A 13301-nucleotide genomic window follows, 5' to 3' on the forward strand; every position below is an offset into this window, starting at 1 on the left:
ATTTCAAGTATGAAATAGTGTGGGTTATAAAATCCTAGTTTTTGTATAACTAAGAAATTTGAATTTTCTAGTGTTTTGTGTAGCAATGAATTCAAGTATTGTAAGAAACCCTTCTGAAACACCACTGCTGTTGTTTTGTTTGTGCTGGTGTAACCTTTACAGATTTCACGTGTGAAATACATTGTGCTACTTTTTCAGGTGATGTTCACAGAAGATGACGTTAAATTTTATCTGGCAGAATTAGCACTGGCTTTAGACCATCTACATAGTCTTGGAATAATATACCGGGACCTAAAACCAGAAAAGTAAGGCTCCTCTCTGAGAAATGCAGTGTATTAACTTCATTTCTATAGCACTTCTTCCTGTACACTTTTTCCCAACTGTTAAATTTCGGTAATTTACTATATAAATTGAACAGAGGGAGGTGGAGGAGGTTTATGAGCTATTTTCATTTAAAAGGTTGGATTTCACCTGTCTCAAAGAGGAAAAAGGATCTTAGCTTAGGACTTACAGGGGCTTGTTGAGGGAACTTTAAACTCTGTTTGAAGGGGAATGGGTGCAAAGCCAGAGGTAAGCCTTTGGATGGCACACCACTCTTTGAGGGACAGTGTTTCTCCAAGGTCCTTTGGTCTGCCATAGAGGTAGAGTTAAGGGATGGAGGTCCTTTCAGCAGCAAGGATGAAAGGAATATCAATATGTGAGAAATCCCAGAAGCAGAAGACAATAAAAAAATATTTGTACAAATCAGCAGCAAAAGGAGAATCTCCATCCTTTGTTGGATGTGACGGGAAGCATAGTGACAAAGGATGAAGAAAAGGCTGAGGTACTTCATGCCTTTCTTGCCTCAGTCTTTAATAACAAGACCAGTTATCAAGATGCCCAGCCCCCTGAGCTGGAAGACAGATTGGGAGCAGAATGAAACCCCCATAATCCAGGAGGAAATGGCCAGCACCCTGCTGTGCAACTTAGAACCCCAAACTGCTGTGCAACTTAGAACCTCCATATGACCAGATAGGACTCACCCAAGAGTTCTGAGGGAGCTGGTAGAAGAACTCATCAAGCCACTTTCAATCATTTATCAGAAGTCCAGGTCAACTGTGGAGGTCCCAGGTCACTGGAAGTGGCAAATGTGACACCCAGCTATAAGAAGGGTTGGAAGGAGAAACCAGGATGTCAGCCTGACCTCGTTGTCAGGGAAGGTCATGGAGTCGTCATCTTGAGTGCCATCATGTCACATGTACAGGACAGCCAGGGGTTCAGGCCAGGCCAGCCTGGGTTTATGCAAGGCAGGTCCTGCTTGACCAACATGATCATCTTCTATGATGAGGTGACCTGTGTAGTGGATGAGGGAAAGGCTCTGGATATTGTCTACCTAGACTTTAGTAAAGCCTTTTGTAACATCCAACCCTTAAAGGGAAAGGACCACACAAAGTTTGTAAATGCTTGTGGTGGAAAGGAACAACAGAAGTGAGAGAGTCTGAAAAAAACCACAAGGTTTTATTAGTAAATTATATACCTGGCATGGAAATTGGTATTTTAGTCCCTGACCTACTATAAAAGCATATGCAGTGGGCTTTAGGTAAAGGGGTAAGATGAAGAGAGAAAAGGGAATTAAAGAGGGAGAGAGAGGAAGAGAGAAAAAGAGATCACCAGTCTTGGCTACATTGCCAGTCCAACTGTTGGGACATCCAGGGTCTGGGGGGTGTCAGCTGGGGCTTGTTGGGGAGATGTTTTTATAGATAGGTTTCCCTGCCATGAAGGTAAATTTCTTGTTTGCTATACAAATTAGTTGTTAGGCACAGTCTGTTCGTTCAGACCTTTCGGAAAATAGGTTGGGGGTCTTTGGGAATATTGGGTGATCTTTTCTTCCCCTACAGTACATGTCTGTTTCTCAGCCTCATTCCTGCACTTGTGCTGTACTGGGTTGTGCTTATCTTCAGGAATTAGAACGAGGATGTTTGTCCCAGAAAAGTGCTGCCCTATCTCTGCATGGCCTCTTCTCTGGGCACATCTTGTTCTTTCTCACAGTGTGTCATTACCAGCAATCCTTGCTTATTACAAGCAATCCTTATCTGTTACTAGCAACAGTCTGTGGTTGGCCCCAGAGCTAAATGGCTTTCAGTGTTTGAGACATACATGTTAGCCCCTTATCTTCTGTGATTCTCTGCCTTTGACTCCATTTCCCACAGCATTCTCCTGGAGAAACTGGCTTCCCGTGGTATGGATGGGTGCACTCTTGACTGGGTAAAAGACTGATTTATTGACCAGGCTCAGAGAGTGGTGCTGAATGGAATTGAATCCAGCCAGAGGCTGGTCACCAGTGGTGATCCCCAGGCCTCTGTGTTGGGACCAGTCCTGTTCAGTATCTTCACTGGAGATCTGGACAAGGGGATTGAGTGCACCCTGAGCAAGCCCACAGACAGCACCAAGTTGGGTGGAAGTGTTGATGTGCTGGGGGGCAGGAAGGCAGTGTTTGCATGTGGCACTTGAGGACAGACTTTAATGGTTCCCACCATGGAAACTGCAAAGAGGAAGGGAATAGGGTCTGGGTCATGTCTTGCCCCCAGGATGAAATGCAGATGGAGGAACTAAATCCATTGTGTAAGGGATGTTACAAAATCGAGTTTTTGAATACTTTGCATGCTTTGCAATGCAGTGATATTCAGTGGTAGTCAAGGACAGTTGGCATCTCTGAGAAGTGTGGCCTTTCTTGTGATTGAAGTGAAAAGGTGGAAGCCTAAGGTCTGCTCCCAGTATAGGATAGGGCCTGTGGGTCCTGTCCTTTGGTACAACATGAGGGTATTTATTACTCAATCTTACTTGAAATGGTCAACAACTTTTGAAATGGTAATTACAAATTAATACCTGTTACGTATACATATGAAAACATACCTGGTATAAGAAAAATAGAACTATGTCTCTGTTTCTAACAATTATAATAGTGCTTCATGTGCTGCAGTTAGCCAAAACTGTTACTAAATGCTGAATTTAATAAAATATTTGAATAAAATTCTAGTAAACCTGTTTCTTAATCTTTAAAAAGAAAGAGTAGAAGGAAATCAAAATGTGTCATTTGAATGTATCTTCTAATAATTCATTTTCATGCATGCTTAATTCTCCCCATCTTTGTGTATCCTCTACTGTTTATTCATAAATATAGTCAGTATGTTTTCTGAAATAATACTTAAGATATTTTAATTAGTTTTTAATATTCTTTTTTATTATTTTTTAGCATCCTGCTTGATGAGGAAGGACATATCAAATTGACAGGTGAATAAAGGAATTGCAATACTAGGATCATTTCTGTTCATAGTAAAATATTTGCATTTTCCTTTTGATAAACCACTAAGATAAAATAAGTAATTTTAACTGATTGGTAATTCAGCTGTGGAAGCAAGTAGTGTAATTTGGTTGAAATAAATAAAATCTAAATATTTCAGTAAGATACCTGCTTTACAAGTATATCTGATGTTCTGGACCTATGATAATGTGGGGAGGGAAGGAGAATCCTATAAGTCCCATATTAGTGTTCAGTTATCTATACCAATGATAAAAGCAAAACATTTCATATTATGGTTAAAGTATCAACCATGAACTTTTTTTTTTTTTTAATTACATTTGGAATTACTTTTCTTTCAGATTTTGGCTTAAGTAAGGAGTCAATTGATCATGAAAAAAAAGCCTACTCTTTCTGTGGAACAGTGGAATATATGGCACCAGAAGTTGTTAACAGACGAGGCCATACACAGAGTGCAGACTGGTGGTCTTTTGGTGTTTTAATGGTAGGTTTCTGGCAAATGTAAATAATAGCAAAATTGTGATTTGCAAGGTCTGTTGAAGCAAATCAAATACTAACCCCTAAGGTGAGCTTTACATGAATTTTAACTACAAAGGAAGTCTTAATTGTGAGAAATCAGTAGCACCACAGAGTTTGACCAAGATCATGGATTAGATTTTATATAAACACCAATTTTATGCCATATTTTTATTATCATTTCAATCAAATACTTTATAATAGTTGAATGTTATGGGGACCAAGAGGAATACAGAAGTACACAGAAAAAGGCTGTCTATTCCAAAGTGGGGAAGAAATTCATATTCAAATTTTAAATTTGAATTTACATACAAGAGGAAAAAGGTGATTGGCAACTTTCTAATTAGAATCTACGGTGCAATTACAAGTTAGTGGAATAATGACAACTGTTCAACTGTTGTTCTCACACATCACGTTGATCTAAATGACACTGACCTGGTATGGGATATAGTTTCTGACTTGCTTATGGTGTTTCTGCAAGAGGTAATTACTGTAAAGTTACAGGGTCAGGGGAAATATTATGCATATGGAATATGAATTGGAAAATAATAATAGATCATGTTTGTTATTTAAGGAATGCTGAAAGACTTTTAACATTTAAAATATTTGTGTGCATTTTTGACATGTAAATTAAACAACTGTATAAATGTATTCATTTCTTACTGCTTCTGCTACATAACTGTAACAGTACAACTAATGTGTGTGCTTTATAGTACAAGAAGGACTCCTGTGTCTGAAAATAGGTCATCCTATGGCTTTATGATGATTAGAATGCTGTTGTGATCTGAAAACTGACTATGTAAAAGTAGCACCTGATAACTGAACTCTCTCCAGACAAGCACACACACTCCTCACAACCTCACATTTTATCATTAAGAGCAGTCAATTAAAAGATAATTACAATGTAGTTACAGAATATTTATCGTTGATAACACAAACATAATTAAACTTCAGCTTTAATTTATAAAGGTAGAAAACATAATTTGGTGTTTATCAAGTGGATATGGTGTAATTGAAAATTGCTGTAAGATGTTAGCTGTGATTGGGGTGGCTTTCACAGTCTTAAGTGCATTGCATGTTAAATACTTTGGCTTCTACCTTGAATACAAAAATATGACCTTAAAAACCAAATTCTTTAAAGTAGTATATGAAATACAATGCAGCTTTTTCTAGGACATATTTTTATTGCTTGCATTTATAGTTTGTAATTTTCATAACCAATCTGTAAGTATCCACTTTTAACTCATTCCTAATTTCTGAGCTGATCAGAAATTCAGGTGATGGTTGGTGTGGTATAAGTACACAGAAACTAGAGTGAACATAGATTCTATGCTAGAATTTATAGTATAGAAATTGAGACTTTAAAGATATTTCAACAAATCATTTGGCTTCTTTTCTTGTGCTGCTAGACATGAAGTATGCTTAAGCCATTGTTAAGAACTATATTCCAATTTGTCCTTTGAAACAGTGACAGTTTTAAGGGATGCCATACAAGTAAAAACATTAATTTAAAGTTTTCAGAAGCACTGACGTACTCTCCTCCTGAAATAAAACATAAGTAGGAAAGGCCAATGTTGGCTTATTCTATAAGTACTATTGGCTTCTTAATGTTGGAATATAGTATCTGGGAGGGGTGACAAAGAATACACATGTTGAGCTGTTAATACAAACATGTGTGCTTGTGACAAATTAGGAGCTTGTTAAAGAAACTGTATTTCATGCAAGTGTAAGTGGAGCACTCCAAGTTTACCTTTTAAAAAAGGGGTTTTTTTTAAGTGCACCTTATAAAGATCTTGCTAAAGCACAAAATTTTTTTATACTTATAGTTCTGGCTTATCCCTCTCGCATCTTCCTGACAATTGTCCTAGGTGTTAAAGTTAAAAGCAGTCTTTTTTTCATGTTGGCATCATTATTAAAGTTAATTTTTTTAATATATCAGTAATAAATATTATCTAGACTATAAAGCATCTACCAGTAGTGAAGAGACAGCAGTAAGGAATTCAAATTTTATTTCAATAAAATGGTGTTTTAAAGAATACTATTAGTGCAACTTCATGCTCTTATTGTAGATCTACAAATACTATAGTCACACATTATTTATTCAAGTTATCCACTCCATTTTTTATGTTTAGGAGGCTGAATGTTTGGGTCATACCAGAAAAGAGGGGAATAGAAGATACGTTGTGTTCAGGATGACTTAAGTTTGCATAACCTGTTCTGAGGGTTCCTTTATAATTATTTTAATTTTGATGTCGTTAACTGTATGCCATAAAATTGCATTGAACTAAATAGTTTTGTAGTCATTAAACCAAAAAAATCCAATTTCTGCCTAAGTGCTGGCTGCCATGACTGCTCCCAGACTGCTTTCACTGCCTCACTTAGATCTGACATCCCTGCAGCATACTGCAGACCAACAGGAGTGCCTTTATATTTATCTATTTTTACTCAGTCACTTTCAGAACAAATCAGTATTTTAGCAGTGTCTGTTGCTTACTGCCAGGCACTGTAGAATGTGCATGCACGTACTGTGTAGCTCTTCCGTGTTCCTTCAGGCTTTATTTCCACTGTATGCATACAGTAACCACTTTTCATCATGCATGTCTTTGTCAATCAGCTAACCTTTTCCCCTTCCCAAGGCTGTGTACATGCCAATTTTCAAAATTTTGACCTTTTAAAAATTTCTGCATGAGGAAAAATCATCACTAACTTTTCAAAGGAAAACCTTTTCCCCTACTCCCTCCCCTGTTGTTTAAAACTAAAAATACAGTTGTACAGATCAAGTCTTCCTAGGACAAAATTTTTAGGCAGAAATTAAACACAGAACATTATAGTCTAAGTTGTTCAGATAAAAGGATGTAAAGCAAGTTACCAATATAGGAAAATATTTTGCAGCTTTAAAAATGGCAAAGGCTGCTCAATGTTCTTAGCAGTTGAAACTGTACAATGAAGTTGTTTTGCTCAGACTTTGATTGTTAACATGCATGAATTTTGGAAGGTTAAGATGCTAAGTAGTTTTGTCAAAAATTAGTTTTTGTCCAGGTAATGTAATTGATGAAAGTTTTACTCTATACAGTTTGAAATGCTCACTGGTACTCTACCTTTCCAAGGGAAAGACAGAAAAGAAACCATGACTATGATTCTCAAGTGAGTACACTCTTATTTATATATCTCATCAGGTATTCTACAGGGATGCCCTCCGGGCTGCAATATCTAATTTCTACTCCTCCCTCATTTTCAAAGGTACTGGTAAATCCTCACTCCCTATTCCATATTATTAATTCCCTTTGCTGCCTATCTAATTTGCTTCACTATTCCTCCACCATACCAGGTACAAAGGATTTCATAGCAGCTCTTTAATCTGTAATAACAACTTCTCCAACCACATGATCTCTCCCATCTTATTTCCATAATATTTTTTTAACTTTCTTACCCTTTTTGATAATATGTGCATTTTTTCCTTGTTGGGTTTTTTTTTCCTTTGTTTTAGGTTTTTGGAGTTTTTTTGAGAAAGTATTTTCACTCCTCTTCCTTCTTTATCTTACCAGCTCCTCACCCTACCTCTTTATATTAATGGTGCTGCCAGCATCTTGCCTCCCCAATACTCCTCCCTTCTCTACTCTCCTATGACTCGCCTTAGCTCCAATTTTTCCCTTTGCTATTTTCAGCATTGATTTTGCATTAGCTCTATTGTGGGAATTGCTTTCCTTCATGCAGTTAATGTTCTTGTTTTTGCTAATGAAGCTCTGCTTTTTTCTTTGCCAATTCCCCACATATTCTCTAAAGTAGTACAACCTATGGCGTAAATTCCCCATTTTTGGGACTGTAGCCAAACACTGTGCAAACAAGTCTGTTTCCTCATATCATAGGTTCACTTCTCTGTTTCCATCTATTTTTAACTAATACCATTTTTTTTCCATGGAAGTTCATAAGATTATCTTAGTTTTTTAATTTGTTTTCTGCTTCATTGTTTATCATTGTTCTCAGTCCTGTTAGCCACTTGTCTACCCATATATCAAAGCTGGAATTTTTTTTTTGCACTAAAAGCCTGTTTTGAAAAATAAATACATGGAACTTTTAATCTTTTCTCTAAATAATTAGAATGTGAAAATCACTAGAAAACACACTCATTATTTTCCTGGCTTTTACTTTCATAATGCATACATGTTATCTTATTCTTTGGTTTTTTCCTTCATCTTATTTGCAAATGTATTTAGTGATGCTAGTTTCTTCTGCTGCCTCAGCACTATGTGAGATCAAATCTTCATGTTGTGATTATTCAATGTCTTTTAACTAAAAAGTTCTATCTATTCACAGCAAGCATAAACTCCTTCTGACCATCTCCTATTTATAAGAAGCTAGTCTGAGATAATTCTGCTGCAATCTCACTTGCTTCAGGAGCCGTGCATTTTTTTCTGTGTCTCATGAGTCATATCTTTCTCTTCTCTTTGCCTGCATGTGACTCTGCCCTGTTCCTCAACAGTCTTTTCACTGTTGCTATAAATATCTTCTGTATTCAGCTGCCATGTAGAATATCCTTGCATTTCTCCAGGTAATTGATGTTCATAGTCATTCATAGCCCAGAGAGTGGTGCTGAATGGAGTGAAATCCAGCTGATGGCCAGTCACAAGTGGTGTTCCCAAGGGGCCAGTCCTGTTAAACATCTGTATCAACAACCTGGACAAGGGGATTGAGTGACAGTTTGCAGGTTTCCCCAACCTGGATAAGAGGGAATATGGATCTGCTGGAGGGTAGGAAGGCTCTACAGAGGGATCTGGACAGGCTGAATCAATTGGATGAGGCCAGTAGGATGAGGTTCAGTGGGGCCAAGTGCCAGGTCCTACACTTGGATCAAACAGCCTAAGGGAACATGCAGGCTTAGGGAAGAGTGGCTGCAAAGTTGCCTGGCAGAAAAGCACCAGGGAGTGTTGGTCAACAGCTGCTGAACATAAACCAGAGTGTGGCCAGGTGGCCAAGAAGCCAGTGGCATCCTGGCCTGTGCCAGCAATAGTGTGGCCAGCCAGAGCAGGGTAGAGATTGTCACTTGTACTCAGCATTGGTGATGCTGCACCTCATTGGTGATGCTGCTCCTCCTGTGTCTAGTTTTGGGCTTCTCACTGTTAGGACACTAAGGTGCTGGAGCGAGTGCAGAGAAGAGCAGTGGAGCCAGTGAAGGGTCTGGAGCAGAGATTCTGTGAAGAACAGCTGAGGGATCTGGGTTTGTTTTTTCTGGAGGATATGCAGGGGTGACCTTTTCGCTCTACAACTACCTGAAAGGAGGCTGTAGCCAGGCGGGGGTCGGTCTCTTCTCCACAATAAGAAGCAACCAGATGAGAGGATCATGAGTTGCACTGTGGGAGGTTACAACTGGATATTGGGAAAAATGTCTTCATTAAAAGGGTTGTAAAGGATTGAAACAGGCTGCCCAGGGAAGTGGCTGATTCACCATCCCTGGAGGTTTTTTAAAAAGATGTGGCACACAGGGGTATGGTTTAGTGGTGGACTGGGCGGTCCTGGCTTAATGGTTGGACTTGACAGTCTTAAAGGTCTTTTCCAACCTAAGCAATTATAGGTTTCTGTGATTCGGTAATTACTTTCAGATTTCATTTGAGAATATATCTCTTAATGAGATACAACTTCTTTCCAACTTTTTTTACCTTCTAGTTTTTGCAATTGTTAATGGTTTCAAATAGCTGCACAGAAAGTGTGCTATGATGTAAAGACATTTTACTCTCTTTGAATGTTCCATATTCTCATTAATATTATCTTGCATAGAAGTGTTTTTCTTTTGGACAGAAAAGCAGCTGAAAACCAGAAGATATTTTGAAGTATTTTCTGATTAAGTCCACACTTTTTTTCTGGTCTATGTTTTCTTTTTATTTTCCACGTAGTATATTTTTCCTTAAATTTTCCATTAAACTTTAAAGTGGACAGGTGTGCATATGAATTCTGGTTTCCATAGTGTATATTTACAATATATATTGCTTTTCTTACCTTCTGTTCCTAAAAATCCACAGAAAATGCATTCTTCTTACAACAAATTTTTTCGAGGGTTCTTTATTTCTCACAACGTTATCAAGAGAAATTTTTGTTTATTCCTGTGTGTTTTACCTAAAACTGGGAAACCCTGCAGTTTGAAGAAATCATAGGTTGCTGCAACAAAGTTAAATTTGTAAACATTTTTCTCCTTTACTTAAGAGGTATCCCTTCATATAAAATTTTGCCATTGTCCATCAGGAATGTCAGAAAAAAATTGCTGTCACTCATGTAGTTGCATAATATAGGAACTCTGAGGACCTGGTAATTGCCTTTCCTTCTCCTCTGTCATGTGCCTGGTACAGGATTTTGTGAAAGGTGGCGGTGCATGGCAGTCAGGAAGAGTTGGATGGCCCACGGCCCATTCCTCCCCTCCATCGGTGGCCTTCATCTGTCTGTAGTGTGCTATTGAAGAGTCCAAAGAAGCCAGTGTTTTTCAGATTTTCCTCCTCCCTGCCCTAGCTTTTTTAATGCTGAAAGGAATGGAAAATTTACTAAGTTCTGGGTTGAAAGTAATGAATAGTGAATCAGTGGCAACACTGATTTGCATTTAGACAAGTGATACCAAGGTGACTATCTACTAATACCTGGAATATAAGACAAATCAAGTTCTGATTGAAACACAGAGCTTGTGTCATGGACAGTTACAGAGAAATACAAGCTACAGATTGAATTAGTGATGGAAAGGAGGGAATTATATCCCTCTTTCCCATTATCATAGTTACAAGAAAAAGTAAGACCTAGTAACAGTGAGAGAATGAAGGCTCAACATTAAATGGCAAGGAATGTTGCCATTACAAAACAAAATGAAATTAAAGTACAAAAATTTAAATCTAAAAATTCAAGGCTGGCAAATTGTAAAAGTATTATTTGAAATAGATTGGGGAGGGGAGCAAAAAGGAAAAGAGGAGTGGGGTTTTATTGTTTGTTTTTTTGGGTTTTTTTTTTACCAGCTCATCCTGCAAGATCTGTCCTACCTTAATTGAATTTCTGTATTCTAGTTTGTTTCCTGGGACATCTTGGTGTGTGTCATAGTGTGGTACTTTTCTTAGTCCTTCTATTAGATAACTATCAGAATGCTTTGTTTGGTGTCAGTTGCTAGTAACTGGACCTATAAGTGGATCAAAGCATATTATGAAAATGTACAAGTTTATAAACTGCTGTTCTTTAGCTATTCTTCTCTACATTTTCCACCTTTTCCTCCACTTAAGTTCCTGAGTCATTGCTGAAAATACTATACTACTTAAAAAGAAAAATTTGAAACCCAAACATGTTTACATGACTGACAGCACTTTTGCTCTGTGTCTGATGTCTGAGGGCAATTTCTCAGTGATGCTACTTCATTTATTATGGACTTGTTGAATGGCAGAGGACAGGGGGAATGCAGAGTTAATTCTTACCTAGATATGTTTGTATGCTATTAATTATTCTTATTCTCTAGGGCCAAACTTGGAATGCCCCAGTTCTTGAGTCTTGAAGCACAGAGCCTTCTGCGAATGCTCTTCAAAAGAAACCCAGCAAACAGATTAGGTAAAGTTTTTAGCAGAGTATTTTAAATGTGATCATAATATTCATAACATCAGTGATCACTAAACTGACTAAAATTTTGTTTCCTATGTAAAATAGACTTTAAAGGAAGAATGTAGTTTGCCCTTCAAGTGATCACCAAAGTATTATTGTTTTTGCTAGTCATACATCTAAAATTAAGGAATAAGAAATATAATTTCGCTAGCCATTCCTTTGACCAAGAAGAAAATAATTCATAGACATTTTTCTTCCTTATAAAAGGAGCAGGTCCAGATGGAGTAGAAGAAATTAAGAGGCATGCATTCTTTTCCAAAATAGATTGGAATGTGAGTATGTAAAAATCAATCCAGTAAATTTCTTGGTTAAGTCTTTTATGGTATCATGTAACTTTTCCACTTACCATTTGTCCCTTCTCTTCAGAAATTGTACCGGAGAGAAATTCATCCTCCTTTTAAACCTGCAACTGGCAGACCTGAAGATACATTTTATTTTGACCCTGAATTTACAGCAAAAACTCCAAAAGGTAAAGAGATATGAATGAGAGAATTCGCATATTCAAAAGATTGAATTTGAATTTCAGATTTTTTCATTCAAAATTTGTTAGAAATTGTTGTCTTCATAAATTCAAGGTGCTACCAAAATTTCAGTACTTAATCTCATATCTACATGTTAAAGAATCTGCTTGTAAGTAGATGATGTATTTTTCAGATTCACCTGGTATTCCACCCAGTGCTAATGCACATCAGCTTTTTCGGGGATTTAGCTTTGTAGCTATTGCATCAGATGATGAAAGCCAAGCAATGCAGACAGTTGGAGTGCATTCAATTGTCCAGGTGAGTACATCTAATTAAAAAAAAAATCACTGCTGTCTCTTGGTGGATGGATTGTTTCCTCGTCACAGAATGAAGTATCATGACAAAATCACTGTCATCTTTTAGACAAGAAAAGTAAAGATCAGATTATTTCATCCAAACAAAATCTCTGAAGGTACAGGACCTGTATAATTACTGAGCAGCTACAGGTTCAAACAGGCTTTTAAATGAAAACTTTATACCATATGTACTGTATTAACTCTTTAATGTCAAGCCATAATTATAAGGGGGAGTAGAATAACAGATACATTGATTTATTGTTTTTTTCCCCCATACATGAAAATGTCAGTGGACTCCTGCAATGCAGTAGTAGGAGGCACTGGACTACAATTTTGAATTGTATCTGGATATTCTGGACTGCTGGAATCCATGGCTCAGGACACATTCTGTCCCTCCTAAACCACTAGTTAGCTAATCTCTGCTTTTTGTGACTGGAATCAGTGCATCTTACAAGTCAGTGTAACAGTGCACACTCCAGCTTTGGCTTCCTTGATGTGTTTGGATGACTCCAGTAGAGTCTCCTGTATTAATAATTGTGAGGTTGTCACCTAGAAAAGGAGACTATGTAAAAATTGTATTTCTCCCTCCTCTCTCTTCTTTTAATAATTACTGAGTCATGAAAACCAACTCATGATCCAAATTGTGTTGAAAACTTCTTAATAATAAGGTAGGAATAAATGATTGGATTTACTATTAGATTTATTTGTGTGATTTGGTTTATTTGTATTTTTCAGTGCACTGGTATTTTGCAAATGTCTGAGAAAATTTTTAAAAACCCACAATTTATACAGAATGTGAATAGCCCTTGCATTTCATTAACACTCTCGTGTCTAGAATTGTCACAACATGCTTTTCTATACATTACAGTTTCCTGTGTAATAATTTTTTTTAAATATAACTTTAGATCCTTTTTTATTCTCAAGAAGCTTTCTGATTTGATAGATGCATCAGAATTATTTCTGATCCTGGCATCTTGCTAGAAGTTTCTGAAAGCTTCTCTGTTCTGCTTTATTTCCACGTAGTTTTGTAGATGGCATTATTGCTCTTTGTGTTTG

The 13301-nt window shown here is 37.2% G+C and overlaps 1 protein-coding gene across 5 annotated transcripts in view; it reads left to right on the forward strand.

The window, feature by feature from the left end:
- Positions 1 to 13301, forward strand: part of RPS6KA3 (ribosomal protein S6 kinase A3) — a 74109-nt gene that overhangs the window by 43173 nt on the left and 17635 nt on the right. For all 5 annotated transcript variants that reach the window (XM_071430409.1, XM_071430410.1, XM_071430411.1 and 2 more), the window contains 8 exons: positions 199 to 305; positions 3233 to 3270; positions 3640 to 3782; positions 6888 to 6958; positions 11289 to 11377; positions 11636 to 11700; positions 11795 to 11897; positions 12083 to 12207. In XM_071430409.1, the coding sequence (XP_071286510.1) occupies positions 199 to 305; positions 3233 to 3270; positions 3640 to 3782; positions 6888 to 6958; positions 11289 to 11377; positions 11636 to 11700; positions 11795 to 11897; positions 12083 to 12207 (741 nt within the window). The remainder of the gene's footprint in view (positions 1 to 198; positions 306 to 3232; positions 3271 to 3639; positions 3783 to 6887; positions 6959 to 11288; positions 11378 to 11635; positions 11701 to 11794; positions 11898 to 12082; positions 12208 to 13301) is intronic.

The sequence above is a fragment of the Agelaius tricolor genome, unplaced genomic scaffold (assembly GCF_023055355.1).
Source record: "Agelaius tricolor isolate 1412-34295 unplaced genomic scaffold, bAgeTri1.0.p SCAF_7, whole genome shotgun sequence".
Taxonomy (NCBI): Eukaryota; Metazoa; Chordata; class Aves; order Passeriformes; family Icteridae; genus Agelaius; species Agelaius tricolor.